Source organism: Pyrus communis, chromosome 15 (assembly GCF_041283825.1).
Source record: "Pyrus communis isolate YQ-2024b chromosome 15, ASM4128382v1, whole genome shotgun sequence".
Lineage (NCBI taxonomy): Eukaryota > Viridiplantae > Streptophyta > Magnoliopsida > Rosales > Rosaceae > Pyrus > Pyrus communis.
The window spans coordinates 27906746-27925732 of NC_142579.1; the positions used below are offsets into that span (position 1 = coordinate 27906746).

At 37.9% G+C, this 18987-nt stretch overlaps 2 protein-coding genes across 2 annotated transcripts; both read left to right on the top strand.

Annotated features, from left to right (window-relative positions):
* The first annotated feature begins 3731 nt into the window (after positions 1-3731).
* On the top strand, positions 3732-6517 carry LOC137709732 (protein ACCELERATED CELL DEATH 6-like). The gene is made up of 3 exons (XM_068448750.2): positions 3732-4623; positions 5044-5585; positions 5791-6517. The coding sequence occupies exons 1-3, from the start codon at positions 3957-3959 to the stop codon at positions 6439-6441; spliced, it is 1860 nt and encodes a 619-aa protein (XP_068304851.2). The 5' UTR covers positions 3732-3956; the 3' UTR covers positions 6442-6517.
* Positions 6518-12364: 5847 nt separating this feature from the next.
* LOC137728827 (protein ACCELERATED CELL DEATH 6-like) lies at positions 12365-15526 on the top strand. Its single transcript, XM_068467603.2, has 3 exons — positions 12365-13239; positions 13871-14394; positions 14550-15526. The coding sequence occupies exons 1-3, from the start codon at positions 12522-12524 to the stop codon at positions 15300-15302; spliced, it is 1995 nt and encodes a 664-aa protein (XP_068323704.2). The 5' UTR covers positions 12365-12521; the 3' UTR covers positions 15303-15526.
* Positions 15527-18987: the final 3461 nt, after the last annotated feature.

Genomic DNA, 18987 nt, shown 5'->3' on the forward strand with positions numbered 1-18987 from the left:
CTGCTGCTTCATCAATCGAGCGCACGCTAGCCCTTGCAATAATTGGCATGGCAGCTGCCAAAGCACTTGCATTTCCAACAACTACCCTCCCATTTTTTTCACCGGTGAAGCAACTTTCTTGGGGCATGAAGGCAATTTCATCCAATTGCAAGGGCAATTGGGAATGGGTGAAGATGCTCTTATACACTATGTTGCAGATATGTCAACAATCTGTAATAAAATTATGTATGCTAATAAATAATAAATGTGAATAGAAAAATTAATAGAGTATGAACAAAACAAAAATATAAAACAAACAACTTGAAGATCAAGGCTTGCGTACCGCAATGTCCTTGAAACAGAAATTTCGTCTCTACTCAATGCTTGTTGTTCTACGAACGTCTGCTTCAACAGGATTCAACGATCAAGTTAGAATTCCAGCACCGGAAAAGTTAACTTCTGACAAATTTCTGTGTGGTTCTCTCAGTATTCCAGCACCGGAAAAGTTAACTTCTGACAAATTTCTGTGTGGTTCTCTCAGTAAGAATATTCAGGAATGTAGAAGAATAATTTGATATTTTTTGTGTTCTAAATGCCATGCAAATGGATGTATATATAGTGGGATTATGCATGTTCACAATAGGTATGAGAATGAGATGTGACTCTTGGGAGACATCTCTTCAGAGGGATGTTGTGCTCTCTGCGTTTTTTCATTGACTTCAGACTCAAAATAATTTAATTAAATTCGAAATTAATTAAAGAATTTAATTTTCAGAGCCTAATTATTATATTAATTATATATATATATATTAATTATTAATTAATTATCAACTAATTAGTACATTCCAAAGCTCAACCCCAAGGTTGAGCTCAATTTCATTTTCAATGGTCCATTACCCTAATCACTATCTATAAAAGATAAAGCCTTATAAAGTGAGAAAACATTTTAAGAATGGCTAATGTGGGACAATGAAATTTCTATTCAAAATTTCCAACACACAAGGCCTCCCATAACCTTTGCTTAACGATACAATCGGCAAACTTGATTTGGCCGCCAGATCTAAATCCTCCCCTCACTACCCCTCGCTTGACCGGCGTGCCATAATATCGAGGCCAAGTGTGTAGCGGTTTAGGTGTTTGAGATGCCCCTTTTAGCCACATCTTCTCAATTGCTTGTGTTTTTTATTCTTTTTGCAAGGGTACATGAAGGTGGTTTAGATCAGGTGGTTCTTTTCCGGTGCGACGATTTTGATGGTGAAATCTAGTTGGAGTTGTTTTCTTATTGTGGGTTGGAAATTTTTGTGTTGCAATGCCTTCATCGAATTCAACACGGAATAAATTTTCTCAGGGCAGCTATCCTTGTGGCTAGTTGCTAGTGAGGTAGTAGCGGCGATGACGACGGCAGCAACTACGTTCTGCTTTTGTGGGATGAAGATTAGAATTCCTTTTTTTGTTTTTTTAATCTTTACATTAAATGAGTTTCTTGACTATCCTAAATTTTTATTTGATTGTTTGACGTAATATACATTGAGTCTTCCCTCGTTCAATGAAATTTATGTTTTCTCCGACCCAAAGAAATGCAAATATCTTGAGAAAAAAATTGTGTAAAGAGAGCTCCCACCACACAATACTTTTGGCAAACTGGCCCCCAACTTTTCATTTCACGATGGCCACGTGCTTAAATTTGTACCAAACACAATTTACTTTTGCTTTTTTTTTTATTATCCAATATACAAAATTATTCGGTACTGTGAAAATAGTGTCGGTGAGAGATGCACAAATACTGTCTTTTGTTTTTTCCGAACATAGATACTGTTGTTGATTACCGTTCAATCTACTGCTTGATTTTACTGGTATTTGGTGATTAAGCTCCGAAGCATAAGCTTATCTACACGATGACGAGAACAAGACAATGTTTTATTTCAATAAATACAGTAGGTTATATAAATTCTAGAACGTTATTAAATTTGATTTAATTAGCGTTAAGTTTTCATGATTTCCAAGTATTCTATATTTTTTCTTAAAATATATTTTTAAGTTTTCTTAAATCTTCATCCACCTTTTTTGTTGTGAGTCTTTGACTCAAATTCTCACGTTAAAGAAATTAATAAACCTTCATTACTTTAGCCCTAGTTACTTAATCTGGTTGATCACAAAAACATTACTTAATTTACATTGGTTTTATAATCCAATACATATATAGCACGGTTAGTAGAGATTTTTCAGTGTAACCGGCATACGAGAAGGTACACCATATGTCACTATACAAATTATGGGATATGTGTATTAAAAAGTTAATAACTTAAAAAATAAAATTTCTCACCACTTACATAAAAACATGTAATATATTACTCGTGTTACTATCACAATAAAAAATTTCTTCACGGTTAGCACTTGCTTTTCTAAGCAGTAACTAACACGTACAGATCTGGACTAAACCAAATTATTATCCTCTATGAACCCAAATTTAAATTAATGTAGTACATGAGACAAATTAGACGTCCAATAAAAAAGAATTGTTGGCTTTGAACTTTTGATTGGATCATAACTATACAAGAAGGTGGTTACATTAATAAAAGCAAAAATGGCACATCCGATAATGCGGATAGGTAGCAATGATTCAACTGAGAAAAGCATACAGAATAGAACGTTCCTTTCTATATTATTAAAGTAGGGAACTAAAAATAGATCGGAAATCAAACAAAAGCAAATGCTAGAAGAATAACTTACATATAACGAGTCCATCGTTATTATAATATTTCAAGTTTAATAATATATTGTGATGTAGAAAATGTTTACACATGATAATACATTAGTGGACCGAAATGCCACATTACGATGAACCCTTTCATATAAATCATTCTCATGTGTTATTGAAATACGATAAGTCTGGCAATTTGAAAATCTAATTGTGCACTCATCATAAGAATATTTTTCTTTTAAACATAAGAGAAAGAGAAATGATAAGGGAACTCTCTCATAAGTAGGATGCCACCTCATTGCACAATGCTTTATAGTCTTGATACGAGAATTAATGTTAAACTGTGAAATGTTACAGAATCTATACACAAGGGATACAATGTAAGTGGTAACCTTTTTGCTTTCATAATTTTGAAATCTGCGTGAACGTGCCCAACCAGATCTCATTAGGTACTTTTATAAGTATTTTATTAACTAAAAAAAGATTGAAGATTGAATATTAACATCACAGAAAGACCAACATGTTTCAATCCGTAAAGAGCATTTTTTAGTACGTTTTTCAACAGACTCCTATGCAAAACATTTGAACAAAAATCTTGGAATCTGCCGGTCAAGATCTACAAATTAAAAAGGGCCAGCTTGCTTACGATTTGTTAATGCATCTTATGTAATAAAACAATGTTAATTAATCGATCTCGCTAGTCCTTTTAGAATGTTTACCTAGACCAGAGATTTTTATTTTCTTTGGATACTATCAATATTAAAGACAACAATAACAAAGTTTTTTCGTACTAAGTATGATCAACTATATGAATCCTAAAATATTATTACACTCGATTCTATGTTACATTTTCTATTAGATATAAGTATTCTAAATCTACTATCAATATTAGAGAATGAGAATCACAAGATCTCAATATAGTGTAAAGATAACCATTTTTAACTAATTAAGCTGCAAAAGCGTACCCTGCAAACCCTAGAATTAAAAGCAAAAGGAAAGTAAAAATCAGATCTCACGTGCTATTGTATAAAAAAAGAGACCAAGTTCTCTCACTTCATCAATGCCTGGCCCTTTGGGGCCAAGCAACTTCCACTAAATTTTTTTAACAAAAAAAAATAAATAAATAAAGAAAAAAGAAAAAAATTCCCCTAAAATTGCAACATAATAATTGAGTCAACAAAATATGAATAATAATTTGAAATTTAGGACAACCTATCTAGTCCCTGTGGTAGTAGGTAACTTATAAGAGCGAAGCTTTAGCTATCAGATCATAGCAATGGATATTTCAAATCAGATCACCATCCAGGAAGAAGCAGCTGGTTCAAGTTTTATGGATCTTGACGTGTACAATGCGGCAAAAGCCGGCGATGTCGACGTCCTTCGGAAGCACAGAGACCACCTTGACCGAATGTTGACTCCAACCAAGAACACAATCCTCCATGTTTACATAGCATGCTCAACGTTGACTGAAACTGACTCCGAAGAAGCACTACTACTGGTAACGAAGTCAGCTAATGTCGTCGAGAAGATTGTTGAAATGTGTCCGCCGTTACTGTTCCAGCCCAACGACGGCGGTGACACCGCATTGCACGTTGCGGCGAGGCACGGCTGTACTCGTGTGGTTCAAATTCTTCTTAAGCAGGATGCGAAAAGAGATTGCGGCCCCGTGGGGAAGCTGATGGGGGCAACCAACAAAGTGAAGGACACGGCGTTGCACGAGGCAGTGCGGTTTAACCACCGTGGTGTGGTGGAGGTGTTGACTAGAGAAGATCCTGATGTTTTGTACTCTGCTAACGTAGATGGCGATACGCCGCTCTACTTGGCTGCTGAGAGGGGATATCGTGATTTGGTTTTCGAAATGCTCGGGACTTGTAAATGTTTAGCTTATGGAGGCCGCAACGGTAGAACGGCTTTGCACGCTGCTGTGATCTGCAACGATGAAGGTACGTATATAATTAATTCACATATTATTTTCATTTACCTTTGGTTTAATTTTTCATTTCTCAAGCTTGAGATCGATTAGGATCCATTTTTACTCAATGTGAGATACTAATTACAATTAGTTAGTTATTAGTTATATATATTCGGACGAAATCCGAGAAAAGAACTTTATTCGGACGAAAAAAAGCTTTATTAACATGTCATGCTCAATTCGAGAAAAAACTTTATTCACATGTTGTGCTCTAATTGATTCTTAACTATGAAATTATGTCGGCGCTGACGCCCGTTCTCTCATTGCAAAGTCAGTATAAGTTTTCTCGGTTCAAGTACCTAAGCAGTTTTCTCTAAACTGTAATGTTATATGTAAAAAGACCTCTGTTTTATTTATCTTAATTTGTTATTTGTATTCTTTTTTGCTTTAGAAATGACGAGAGAATTACTAAAGTACACTGCAAAAATGGCTCTCACCAAAGCGGTAGATGGCCAAGGATGGACACCTCTTCACTTCGCTGCACTCTTCGGTCACCCTTCCATTGCGAAACAACTGCTAGAATCCGATAGATCGGCTGCGTACATTGGTGACAAAGAGTACAAGCAGACACCCCTCCACATTGCAGCCTTTGAAGGACATGAAGGTGTAATGAGAGAGCTTGTTTTGCATTGCCCCGATTGCTGCGAGCTGGTCGACTACAAAGGCCGGAATGTTCTTCACTACGCCGTTAAGTGGTGTCAAAGTCCAATTGTACAGGATTTTGTTCTGAAGGATCCATGGGTTAGCAACACCTTGTTAAATGGAAAGGATGCTAATGGGAACACACCGCTCCATCTACTCGCTCTTTCTCCGCCATGGGCTTCTGATCGTTTTGTAGATGATGGTAGAGTTGATAAGATGGCATTCAACAAGGCAGACCTAAATGCTTTAGACATTGTTCTGGCTGATGAAACTCTGCCACCAACACTCAAGGTATGGTTGTTGCACTTGCAATTACATGTAAGAGTCGCTTATCCTTAACTATTGGTCACAATTCGGCACATATATCCAACTATCTCATTAAAACTACATAAAGAAACGTTTATGCAAACATGTCGAGATCTTATTTGTCCGCAAGGATTTTCCTTATGTATGTGGTCAAACTGAAAATTAGGCATCTTTCTTCTTTGTGTTGCAGAGTGCCAATGGAGGCATTCTGGGAAGGAATGGGGCTAGACCAGGTTGTCATCGAATTGTATGCGGTGAAGACAGTGTATGCCAAAAAGTCTATCCTTTTAGAAAAATTGAAATGGAGCAATTCGATGAAAACGAAGGTGGTAGCAGAAGTTCAACATTCAATCTATTCGAATGTGGCAAAGACACAGATGTAATATTGAAGCAAGTCGAAGAAGCCCATCTAGTAATGGCTACACTGATTGCAACTGCAACCTTCGCAGCAGGTTTCGTCATTCCCGGTGGTTGTTACCAAAGTGAAAGAGGACCACCAAGCCAAGATTGTGCAGTTCTAACGAGACATACAGCTTACCAAGCTTTTGTTGTAATGGATGCTCTGGCCTTGTTTATGTCCACTTGTTCTGTCTTGATGCACTTTTATTTGTCTAGGCCGGACGCTATTGTTTGGGCGTTATCTTCTACCATGACCGCCTTGATTTTCACGGTGACTGCATTCATTACCGGCACATATGCAGTATCAGGTCATTCTCCAGGACTCGCCATCGCTGCTTGTGTGCTTGGCTTCTGGTACTTTTCCGCAGCTCTTTTCATGCTTGGTCGTCCATCTACCAAAGCTTTTCGGCGGCATTTTTTTCCAGTTGCCACCGCAACTTAGTTGAATCAAAATTCTCTACCTGCCTTGTTTTTACTTGATTTGATTTTTAATCTAATATATGCCTTGTATGTACAAATCCAAATTAAGTTAACTTGTACGTACGTCTGACTTGACAACACAACTGCGCCAACCGAACTAAACCCGTCACCTCTCTTAATTAGCTCACCATCTTCAAACCATTAACCACATTAGAGCAGTTCCATCGGAAAAGGCCAGGTAATACACTATGCTATTCATCCAGTAAACAGTAATTACCTTTAACGAACAGTAATTGCCTTTTACATCTTCACAGTTACAATTCAATAGCCCTGGTAATAGGTAATAAAATATTTTTTTTTATTCATAAAATAATACCAAGATAATTAAAAAAAGACAAAGCAAAAGCAGCTCTCTCTCTCCCTCTCTCTCTTTCTCTCTGTGTTGAAATGAACACCAAGCAAAAGCAGCTTTCCTCTTCTTCTTCACCTTCTTCGCCCTCGCATTCACCCTCACTCTCATCAGCACCACCAGTCACCAAACCCACCTCCTCCCTCACCCCCACCTCCGTACTCCCCCTCCCGCCCGCCGTCCTGGACGCACTTCTTCACTACGCCATTTTATCATCAAACACCTCGTCAGCACCCAACATGTTCCCGTCGGAACTTTGAGTTTTAACGAAATGACAAAAATGTGTTGTAAGTGAATAGTACTATGATTAACTTTTTTAGAGTAAAAATATGATTTTTCGTTAAAGTGAACAATAACAGGAGTTTTTCGTTAAAACTCCTTATCATTTATTGCAGATTGTTTCTCCATATACCTTAATAAATTTTGTACACAAAAGTCTTCCAAGCTAATCACCTAGGCTTGCTAGGAAGAGGGTGGAACAGATGGACATTCTCCAGCCACAAAAATCAGCTTGTGAATAGTAATTGATGACTCGAGCTTAAACTTGGATACTTTTCTAATTTTTAGCTATAATTTTTTTCTGGAATTAAGAGTTGTGCAGTGCCTTTATCTCAATATTTCAACATAAGTTTGCAAATACAAATGGCTAATATTTGAAAGAAACTTGGAAATGAACAACCAATTGAAATCTTTCATGAATCATGCACATGCATTTGTATGACTAAATAAGCTATTTCAATGCATCTTTCATTTTAACTCAATTCCTAATATTCCTACAATTAACGTCATAGATAACATTTAATAGATTAGCGTCAAGTATTTAAGGTGTAAAAAAAATACATGGGTCAAAATACTTATAATGGTAATTTGGTTGTTCATGTCCTAATGGTCAAGAAATAATTAACTCTAATTCCATTTCTAAAATAATCTTGAGTACGAGCTCTTATAAGATATAGGTTTTTTTTTTTAGCTACACCCTCTGAAACTCTATTTTGATCTCACTTTGCCCTCTGTAACTCAAAAGTCACCACTTTGACTTGTGGACTCTCTTCTCCTTAAAACTTATAGTCGCCTTCTAAAACATATGTGGGACATAACACCTAATAAGACTATGCCACATGTACAGTAAATTTGATTCCAAATCTCTATTATGCGTCAACATTCAACAATCAGAGAATATTAAGTTTAAAATAAATTGAAAAGATGAAAAAAAGAAAAGAAAAAGAATTGATTAGCCTAGCGCAACCGGATCAAAACACATAAGAAACCACATGTACAGTAAATTTGACTCCAAATCTCCATTATACGTCAACATTCAACAATCAGAGAATATTAAGTTTAAAATAAATTGAAAAGATGAAAAAAAGAAAAGAAAAAGAATTGATTAGCCTAGCGCAACCGAATCAAACCACATAAGAAATAAACAGATCTAATGCAATGTGTAGCTAATTTGAGTTTTATAGAGACGAATTTCAAGTTTCAGGGGACAAAATGGGATCAAAATTGAGTTCTAGGGGGCAAGGTGAAGCAAACTTTGAGTTTTAGGGGATAGAGTGGTGACTTTTGAATTACAAGGAGCAAAGTGAGATTAAAATCGAATTCCAGGAGGTGTAGCTAAAAATAAACCTAAGATATATCGCTTAGTCCCATGACCATTTTGATAATGGTGTCAGATCTTAAATTTGGGGGATTTTTTAGTTATTTCTAAGTTTGAGATTATTACACATACATATATTTCAATAACACACAAACTCAAAATTTCACAAAAGCCACAATTTCAACATACATATGTATCACAATTAAATAAATTAAAACTTACTAAGAAAATAAATTAAGAGACAAAACACATACATTTCCTTTGAGAGAAAATTGTAGCAATGGTCCCTCAACTTTAACCTAACTGGAGTAATGGTTGCTCAACTAAAATTCATGACCATTGGTCCCTTAACTCTTCAAAATGTGCATCTATGGTCATTTTCATCAACTCCGTTAGAACTCTCATCAAAATGAGTCATGTGCCATACAAGTGAGGCTAAATCAAGGGGCAAATATAAAAAACAAAATGAGAAAAATTGTAGCAATGGTCCCTCAACTTTAACCCAATTGGAGCAATGATCCCTCAACTTTAGCCTAATTGTAGCAATTGTCCTTCCAACATGACTGATTTTGACGAAATTCTGACTGAGTTAATGAAAAGAACCATAGTTTCACGTTTGATAAGTTGAGGGACCAATAGTCATGAATTTTTAGTTGAGGGATCATTGCTCCAATTGAGTTAAAGTTGAAGAATCATTGCTACAATTTTCTCCAATCCAATCACAAACCTACAACAAACAAAATTGATTAGTCACACAATTAAACAAAAAGAATATTTAACAAAGAAAAAAAACTAACCTTAAATGAATTGGGAGCGTGAGAGATAAGGGAGATATGGGTATGAGTGTGAGAGAAAAAGAATGAGAGAGAGAGAGAGAGAGATTTTTTTTGCAGAAGGGAGTACGCCGCATGGGGGAAGGAAGAAGAAAGAAAGAGGAATGATAAAGAATAAGGCATAAACCTTTTTAATGAATAGGGTTTTGCTCGATGAACCATTTCGTCGGGCAAATATAAGCAAGACGTCAAGCAAAAGGTTTGGTTGTGGTATTTTTTGACAGGTCATTGTTGACCTTTGCCCGACTAATTATATCGTGGCCTTCAAAATATTTTCGTTGCGCAAAACCTTCAGCAAAATTCTAAATGTTGACCAACTTTGCCTGGCCAACATATATTTTTGTTAAATAAACTAATTTGTCCCCATAAACATGTTCGTTGGAAAATAAATTAGTCGCGCAAATAGTATTTTCTGGTAAAGTCTCTTCTTGAAAGTGCTTGAGATGTACAAAAATTTTTGGGTTTAGTAGAGGCATAGAAACAACTGATTTGTATTACCCAATGAAAAAGAACCACGATGTCCATGGTCTTCCCACCTTTGCACCTGATACGTGGAATTTGTTGGGACATTTTCTTTGTTGATGAGGATGATGAGATTGGACAAAAATTTGAAGATTTCATGGTCATCTGATTTAAAGTCCAAAACTCTTTCTCATAAACTAAAATGGACAAAACCCAATATAGGGGCCGGCAAACGGACCTTGGACCCGCGGGTCGGGATAGGTCCAAGCATGCGGTTCGGGATGAGTCTAAAAATTCTAAACACAAAATGGCCCGGGCAGAACGCGGGTCCAAAAATCTTCGACCGTTGCCACCAATCCGACATCGTCAATACTAGGGCTGGGCTTAAAAGAACCTGAGCTTAAAAGAAATAGAGCGGATCGGGTCGGGTACAAGAAATTCTAATACAGGAACTGGACATAACCCGGCCCATTTCCTTTTTTTTTTTTTTTTCTTTTCTTTTCCTCTTCTTCTTTAGCTTTCTCGAATTCTGATTGTTCCAGGAGATGTTGGACCACCACGTTCTCCTACGGCGAGAGCGAGATCAATATCGGCGACCTCATCATTTACCCAAAGCTTGATTTCCTGTGGTTCTTATCGTTTTTGAGCCACAAGATCGGAATCTTGTCGAGGCAGTTCACTGTTTTCCTATCCTCGCCGAAGACCCGCCAGCGAATCCCCATCACTAGCAAGGTCAACTTGAGCGCGATTTCCCACACCGAACCGCCGCCTTTACTCCGCAGCACCTTTGTACCTTAAGACTGCCGCTGCCTAACCCGTGTGTGTCCAAATTCGACTGAGACCTTGACCAACCACCATTTCGCGCCTGTCTTGAACCTCTGCTGTTGCTTACTGCAGGGTCCTGATGAACCTCCTCCCAGATCGTCATCACATAGTGCCTGTTTGAAGCCTGTATTCCACACTTGTTGCTCCCTTCCACTGCATCTTTTCCGTTCAGCCCAGAACTTGCATCGACGAACACCGCGCCAAGTGGACTGTGGGATTTAATCAAAGGTGGAGATTAAATCTCCACATATTGGACGATAGATACGGTCCGGGCCGAGGGCCCATTTTCTTAGCAATTTGGACCCGCCCCGCCCCGTACCAGCCTCGACCCACTTGTACCCACTGGTCTAAGACCCGTTTGCCCACCCCTAGTCAATACCATCGTGCTGCAGTTCCTCACTGAGCATCTCCACCCATCTACGGTCGAGATTGTCCCGTATTTCACTGATAGCTTCAGGAACCGGAGCCGAATCGATTATAGTACAGGGTACGACATCAATCTTCTTCTTCAATTCTGCATATTGGCTCTACGGTCTAGAATTAAAGAAGAAGATTGGTCCAGAGCAGAAAGGCATAAAATTCTGTACAAGCTTGGATGGAAAGCCAAGGTTCCAAATACCCACTGGAAAAGCCAAGATTCCAAATACCCACTGGAGAAGAAGCTTGGATGGAAAGCCAAGATTCCAAATACCCACCGGAGAAGAAGCTTGGAAGGAAAAGCCAGGCAAAGCACACCTTGTCCTTGATCAACATTGTCAAAGCTTAAAACAGAATAAACAAAAACATCCATAACCGAATCGATTATGGTACAGGGCACATGCTTAAAATTCTGCAAATTGGCTCTACTGTCTGGCAAGAATCGGGTGTTTAAAGAAGATTAGAAAAAACCAAGACTCACCCCGTTTCATTTACAAACGGTCCGGTCCGGTCCGGTCCCTCTAACTTTGTGCCCAGCCTGGCGCATGCCCACCCTTAACCAAATAAATTGCTACCACTCAAATGAGGAAATAAGCAGAAAATATAGGGCCGTTTACACAGGTAGGGAGGGGCAGCAGCCATGGCATGCAGTGGGAGTGAGGGGTGGAGCTTTGCCGTGGAAGGAAGTGCTTCCTAGGCACTGTTTGTAGGGTCCGTCAAAGGAGAAATTCTTCAGCACAATGTCATTATATATATAATTAGGAAGTTTAATTATTCAAATGTTCAATTACTTGTATCATATCATTTAAAATCTAGATGATAGCTTAATAAAAAATAAAGCATGGGTACCATTTAATTTGAAAACTGACATCCACCAATAAAGATTTTTTTGAAACGGTATGCACCAATAACGATGGACAATGATTAAGCTGTAAAGTCACTCCAACCATTGCAGTCTTTGACTCTTTGCAGAAGTGTGGCATGGATTTGGATCCTCTCATGAGGTAATGAAGAGGATCCTCCTTATCCATTATTGTGAACCGTTGGATTTTTATCCAACGGTTACAAACAGGAGAATCCCTTTAAAGTTATAATAATTATAACCGTTGAATAAAAATTCAACGGTCCATGATGATAGGTCAGGAGGATCCTCTTCATTAGCTCAGGAGAGGATCCAAATCCGTGTGGCATTGCATTGGATTCCTGCTTTATTAATTATCTCATATTTTATTCCTTGTTTACTCTTTACTCTTAGAGAGATTTTTTAGTGTGATTGCCCACGGGATGTTACACTATGTGTTACTGTATAAATAGTGGAATATGTGTGTTAAAAATTTCATAACTTAAAAAATAAAATTTTCCACCACTTACATAAAATCATATGATGTACCACCTGCGTTCCAGAATGAAAATTTTCCCACTCTTCAGCCTCTCAAATCTCATCCTTTGTTCCTTTTCATTTAAATTCCCATCATCCGCTCAAAGATCAGCAAGTTCATTTCTGATTATACATGTATTAGGCCAAAAGCTCCCCTTGTCTACGTACGAAATATCAAAAAATGGATCCCTCCCCTTCAACTGATCAGACCGAGAGTGCTAGTAGTACTGATCACTTAGCAACAGTTTTGATAGGTGGCATGGAACTTGATGTATTTCATGCTGCAAAACAAGGCAACCTTGAGGCCCTCCGGGATCAAGCAGAACATCTTGACCTAAAACTGACTGCAACAAATAACACTGTCCTTCATATTTATATAGCGTGCAGCCCAACATCTGCACAAGAAGAAGTGGAGTCAACCGGGATTGTGGAGGATATCCTTCAAATGTGTCCCGCACTACTATTGCTACACAATAAGAGTGGTGAGACTGCCTTACACATTGCGGCAAGACGCGGGCTAGCAGGTATAGTTGGAGTTCTTATCGACCAGGCTGCAAAAGTTCGTCACCCTGGCGACCTTGAGCAAGGTCGAGTCTTAACAGAAGAAGAAGCCTGCTTGCAGAAGCAGATGCTCATTAGGAAAACCAACAACAACAAGAATACAGCGTTGCACGAAGCAGTGCGTTTTTGTCAACCTTCGGTGGTGGAGATATTGACCAAAGAAGACCCCGAGTTTTCCTACGCTGCTAATGATCTAGGCGAAACTCCCCTTTATTTAGCTGTTGAGAGGGGATATCTTCCTTTGGTTTCTAAAATGCTCAGCAATTGCAATGTTCCAACGTACATTGGCCCAAACGGTAGAACGGCGTTGCACGCTGCAGTGATCCGCAAGGATGAAGGTACATGTGCAAACAAAACTATTTGTTTCCTTTTCCTCCTATTTCCATGACATAAACCCACCACATATTTTTAAGGAAAACTTTGGTTCCGGTATCAAGTTGATCAAGTTTTTCCCTTGAAACTCATATTCTATAAACTTTTCGTCCTAAAAATGCACCTCATTATTTTAAAACAAATTCGGTGGAATTTATCACAAATCTGGTAGTTTTCATTAATGGTGTTTAAATTTTCTAATTGATTGGTATGTATAATCTCACCCCGTGGGATGATAGTCTAGTTTTTGCCACTTTTCTTTTATCAAAATTTCAAATTTTATAATTAATTTTTTATAGACAATGCTACATGTTGCTACTCTTTTTACATGTTCTTGCTCTTGACATATGTTTGTGTTTGAAAATTAATTTACTTGTATTTTATTGCTCGTTAGGTGCATTAATATGTAGGTAAATTAATTGAAAGAAAAAAAAATTGAATTGAAGGGCACATCCTAAGGGGGTTAAGGGGACACGAGCGTACAAGGGCGAGCAACAAGGAACTGAAAAAAAATATGAATTGAAGGGCACATCCTACATACATATACGTGTTTTTAATTTTATCTATATTCGTTTTTGTTTTATGTTTATGCGTAAGGAATGATGGAGGAACTAATAAGAGCCGATAGGACTTTGAGCAAAGCAGCAGACGAACTAGGATGTACTCCGCTACACCTTGCTGCACGTTTTGGTCCCCTTTCAATTGCTAAGCAACTGCTTGCAAATGATAGATCTATTGCTTACATTGCTGACAAGGATGGCGCTACAGCTCTTCACTTTGCGGCTTCCGAAGGCAATCTAGATGTAATGAGAATGCTTATTTCTTATTGCCCTGATTGTTGCGAACTGGTCGACAACAAATTTCAGAATGCTCTTCACTATGCCACAAGGAACGGTGGATACCAAATAGTAGGATACGTTTTAGCAGATGCATGGCTTAGCAACATCCTGTTAAATGCCACGGATATTGACGGGAACACACCCCTTGCTCATTCTCCCTACAACATGCTATTTACTGAGTGTGTGTATGATGCTAAAGTTGATATAATGGCTTTCAACAAGGAAAATTTAAACGTTTTAGACATCATTCTAGCTAACGAGGACAAGATATCATTACTGCAGGTACGTATCACCTTCTGATTAAATTGCTTGTCTGTGTCAACTGTGGGTAATATTTTTCTTAGACAAGTGTCACTTATTCGTACAATTATGAACACTGAGGGTATCCTTTGATTTGTTTGCGAAGATAATAATATTATACTCGTTTGACTTTGCAGAAAGATTTGAAAAAACCAATGCAACGGAGGGGTATTAAACCAAGTCTTAGAATTAAAAACCCAAAAGGCAATAACGACAATAAGGTGGAGGAAAATCAAATAAGCAAGGACATTGGAAAAGGTTTACAGAAAGCAAAGGAAACTCATCTGGTAGTGGCTACATTGATAGCAACTGTAACCTTCGCAGCAGGTTTTACCATGCCCGGTGGATACCAAAGTGAAAAAGGACCGAACCAGGGTTCCGTCTTTCTGTCAAGAAACGCAGCGTTCAAAGCATTTGTTATAACTGATACAATAGCCATGGCCATGTCTAGTTGTTCTGTCCTAGTGCTCCTTTATTCCTCAATTCACACAAGGAAAAATTTCAAGAACCAGATATTTGGGACGTTTCACTTGGCAGTGTCTTTGACAATGTGGGCTTTGGTTGCAATGGTTGTTTCATTCATTACCGGCATATATGCGGTCTTGGGTGGTCATTCTCCAGGACTTGCCGTTGCAGCTTGTGTGCTTGGTTGCATTTTCTTCTTTGTCTTTGCAAATTCTCTTCTTTCTGCTGAAAGAAAATTACTAAAGGCGCCACATTTCCTGGACGACATGGTTCGCGACTTTTGGGTGCTGATACTTTGCTCGTTATTTGCTATTAGCGTTAAAGTGTCGGAGATGGTCGCTTCATCACTAATAGCATCAATTCTGTCTCCAGTTGTGCAATTAATAAGCGTGGGGCTTTTCTGCAAAAGACCTCAATGCAATTAAAAGTGCAACTATTTAATATAAATTGGGATTTGTTTTGTAAGGTTGCCGAGGAGAGACTTTTTTTCTTTATTCAACAGTTAGTTCATTAGTGGGTTTCTTGATGGAGAATTAAACCAAATTTCAGCTGTTGAATAGAGTCATGAATAAAGATTAATAATGATAGAAAAGTTTGTACGAATATGAGCATGATAGTAAGTTGATTTCACATTTATTATGATTCAAAATGGTATAGAAAGACTTATGCATGGTAGGAGGATTACATGAATTGCTAAGGAAATAGGATTGAAACTGCAGTGCGGTCCTATCGTGTCAATTAGCATTCGACAAGAATTTCGTTTCCTAAATGGATTCTGATAAGTCATTCATTGTGTTAGAATGACAGTTAATAGAATTGCTATTAACTGATACTCAATCTTTTGAATGTTGAGTTTGGCCTAGACGAGTGGAAGCATTCAATTTTGGATTTTATCTGCAGTATATGAAAGTTGTGCAGATAACATAGCTCATATTTAAGTAGGAGAATGTTAGAATATGAGTATGAGAATGTATGTTATAGCTGACTATTTGGATTCAAATTTGTATGGAAAAGTCTTATAAGAAAGAGGCTTTTGAATTATTCTGGACGATGTAGGATTGAAGCACAGTTTCCATCCTAGTTTATGCGCTCATTGTTAGATAATGATTTCTTGACAACGTTCCACTTGGAATATAATAGGAGAAACGAGTGAATTAAACGTGTATATATAGTAGACCTTTGTGCTTGCAAAACATATGCTCTATAGTGAATCAAAGACCTACGGTTGATTTAAGCATTGAAAGCTTTGTTGGAGAGGAGAAGGTTTGCTATAGAAGATTGGCGGCTTCATCATCTTCAATCTTTATTGGGAAAGATGCATTATTTTGAGGTCTTCCATAACTTCTTTTCGACTGCTTTTTACATGTGATTAGCTTGGTTCTTGTGTTTATCAAATTGTAGTTTTGATACTTGTATGCATTGTGGTTCATGAGCTTAAATAGTTAACTTATTTGATTCATTATTAATTTACCTACAAAATATATATTATTTGCTAATCATACATTTACATATAGGGTAAATTAATTACATATATGTTAGTAATGTGAATATATATATATATTTCAACGTATAGTATATATATAAAACTTATAGTAGTACTATATACTTTTGAACGTGTGTATATGTGTGTGTGTGTGGATATATATATATATATATATATATATATATATATGTTAGGGGTAATAGTATGTGCGATAATTATTTGTTCATTATAATTGAGGTGAGTAATAATGTTTATTGATTTGATTTGAATATTGTGGCAAAAGTTGTAAATATTTTGTAATAATAGGTCAATTACTTTTCTACTTGGCAGTCATTTTCAAATTTGGGTTTGTTGACCCTAAAAATTACAAAACCTACGTGACGCACATGCTGAGTAACTAATGAGCTAACTACATCCTTCGGTTGATGCGGGGCATGCCAACTCGTCGGCCGAGCTCGGTCGAGGAGTAAAATTTGTTGATGTTGCGTTGAGCGCGCTGCTGACTTCTTGATCTTGCAATTGTGGCCGAGGAAGAAACAAGTCTCGACCTTCAGGTTCTCGAGCCTGAAGACAAGGCTGCTAGTTCTGCGAAGTTCACGAATCGTCGGCGCCGGATTTGGTCACAGTGATTATATTCGTAAGAGTATAAGCACGTCGAATCGACACCAGATTATATGAACACAAGTACTCAAAGGAGATGTATGTCTTGATGGTAAATGTGGTTCGACCGTCAGAATGCCAAACTTTGAAACTCACTTGTGAGTATCCAATCATAAAATCACTCGGCGTTCAATATGCCGAATGTCGTAACTCCTAACACCTTACTTTGCCGAGAAGGCTAATAAGATAACCTTTACCAATAAGGATTCGGAAACCCTTCTTGACCGAGACTTGAATAGGTAACCAGTCGGCCTCGACACAGTGCTATTTATCCAAACTAAAGGTGTTCCTCGGTCGGCTGATTCTACGACGACAATGTTGTTTATCCAAACTGAAGATGTTCGTCGGTTGCCTTCACAATGCTGTTTATAAAAACTGAAGATCTGTCAGCGGAAAAAGAAAATAATAAATCTCAAGATGTTTAAGAGGTTTGGGCAGGGCAGTTGTGTGTTAAATTGGAGAGGCCTTGAATGATGCACTTTGTTATTTATTTATAGCAACAAATCCTCCTTAAGATCGAGTTGAAACCATAGTCGGACTAGGACTTATTATTCTGATCCAACCTTATCTTGAACAATCATACTCCTATTAGGACTTTGAACTCTCCCTCTTTTTAGGCCGTATTCATTTCCGGCCAAGAATCCTTATCGTATTAGGACTTCGACCCATCCGCTCTTATCCAAATCACTTCGTCTTGCAATAGGACTCGACCACCCTAACTGAGCAGCTTAAGACCACCAGATAGCCCATAGTACATTTAAAAAAGCTTTGGGCCGAACACAAACCTACGCTCAGCCCAATAATATTATTTTGGGCCCAAACATTGCCCCCTCGCTTCTGAAGTCTTCGGCCTAGAATTCCCTAGCCGACTTTCGACCTTGAAGAAGTGAAATTAAACCCTACAAGATAACTACAAGATAATGAAAAGTCTCAAACATCCTATCCATCAAGCGCATTTATGAAGCACGATCGCACGACCTGAATTCCCCTGCACGTCTTGCCGTGTGTCAATCCTTTGGCTAACCTAGCAGCCCTTAATCATGACCCTCGAAAACTAAGTAACTCTTGATCTGGCAGGCAGGTAATACTGTTAGAATCTTTGGTCTTGTGGGTCAGGACTCAGGCTTACCTAAGTACTAGTACGTACAACCAACTCATACAACTAAACAAGATTCTTATAATTGAAAAGAAATTAAACTAATGGTCGAAAACAAAATGGTTATTGTAAATACATGGAAATACTATGGCATTGAACAACTGCATAAACTTTATTAGCCATTCAACCCTTCGCTTAAAAACATCGTAGCTGTAAAGTGTACATGTTACTATACAAACACAACTTTGATCTCAAGCATATTGCATATAGTTACCCTCTGTGACGATATATAGATATATACATGTGCCTCAAGAATGCAGGCATGTAATTGTATATGAGATCAGAATAAAAACATAATTGAAAGGATGGAATTGCAAACTAGTACAATTTGCAAGTTCTTTCTCCTTAGCAGCTGCAATCCTCCGAAGTTTCGCAGCTTGCTTAAATTTCGACTTCCTGGATTCAAACAAAACGAAGATCATACAACTGCTAAGAATCCAAACTATCACCTGCTACTGTAAAGCTAAAACAATGGGTAGCTGCAACTTGCAAGCATCAAAACAATGCTGCCTTAGACTCACCTCCAACTGCGGTTTCAAGGGCGACGTCAGCCTTCGAGCAGTTGGTGGCTAGTGGTAGGAGTTGGACGCGCTCTAAAATCACCACTCCTCAGTCCTCCCTGAGCCCTCCACCAAAATAACGGATTCAAATTTCTTGTGGATTGTAATTTTGTTTTGAATTTCGCCATCGGAAACTGCTTGATGCTAAAAACTGAGGCTACATTGAGGTAAATACAATCATGGAAATTGATTCGCTTATAAATTAAATAGAGTTCAAGAAAATTTTGTTGCATATTTCTGATGTTTTTCAC

Coding starts and splice junctions, on each gene's coding strand:
- LOC137709732 (XM_068448750.2), top strand. CDS start 3,957: ATGGATATTTCAAATCAGATCACCATCCAGGAAGAAGCAGCTGGTTCA. Junction 4,624..5,043: donor TGTGATCTGCAACGATGAAG/GTACGTATATAA, acceptor TTTTTGCTTTAG/AAATGACGAGAGAATTACTA. Junction 5,586..5,790: donor CTCTGCCACCAACACTCAAG/GTATGGTTGTTG, acceptor TTTGTGTTGCAG/AGTGCCAATGGAGGCATTCT.
- LOC137728827 (XM_068467603.2), top strand. CDS start 12,522: ATGGATCCCTCCCCTTCAACTGATCAGACCGAGAGTGCTAGTAGTACT. Junction 13,240..13,870: donor AGTGATCCGCAAGGATGAAG/GTACATGTGCAA, acceptor TTTATGCGTAAG/GAATGATGGAGGAACTAATA. Junction 14,395..14,549: donor ACAAGATATCATTACTGCAG/GTACGTATCACC, acceptor TTGACTTTGCAG/AAAGATTTGAAAAAACCAAT.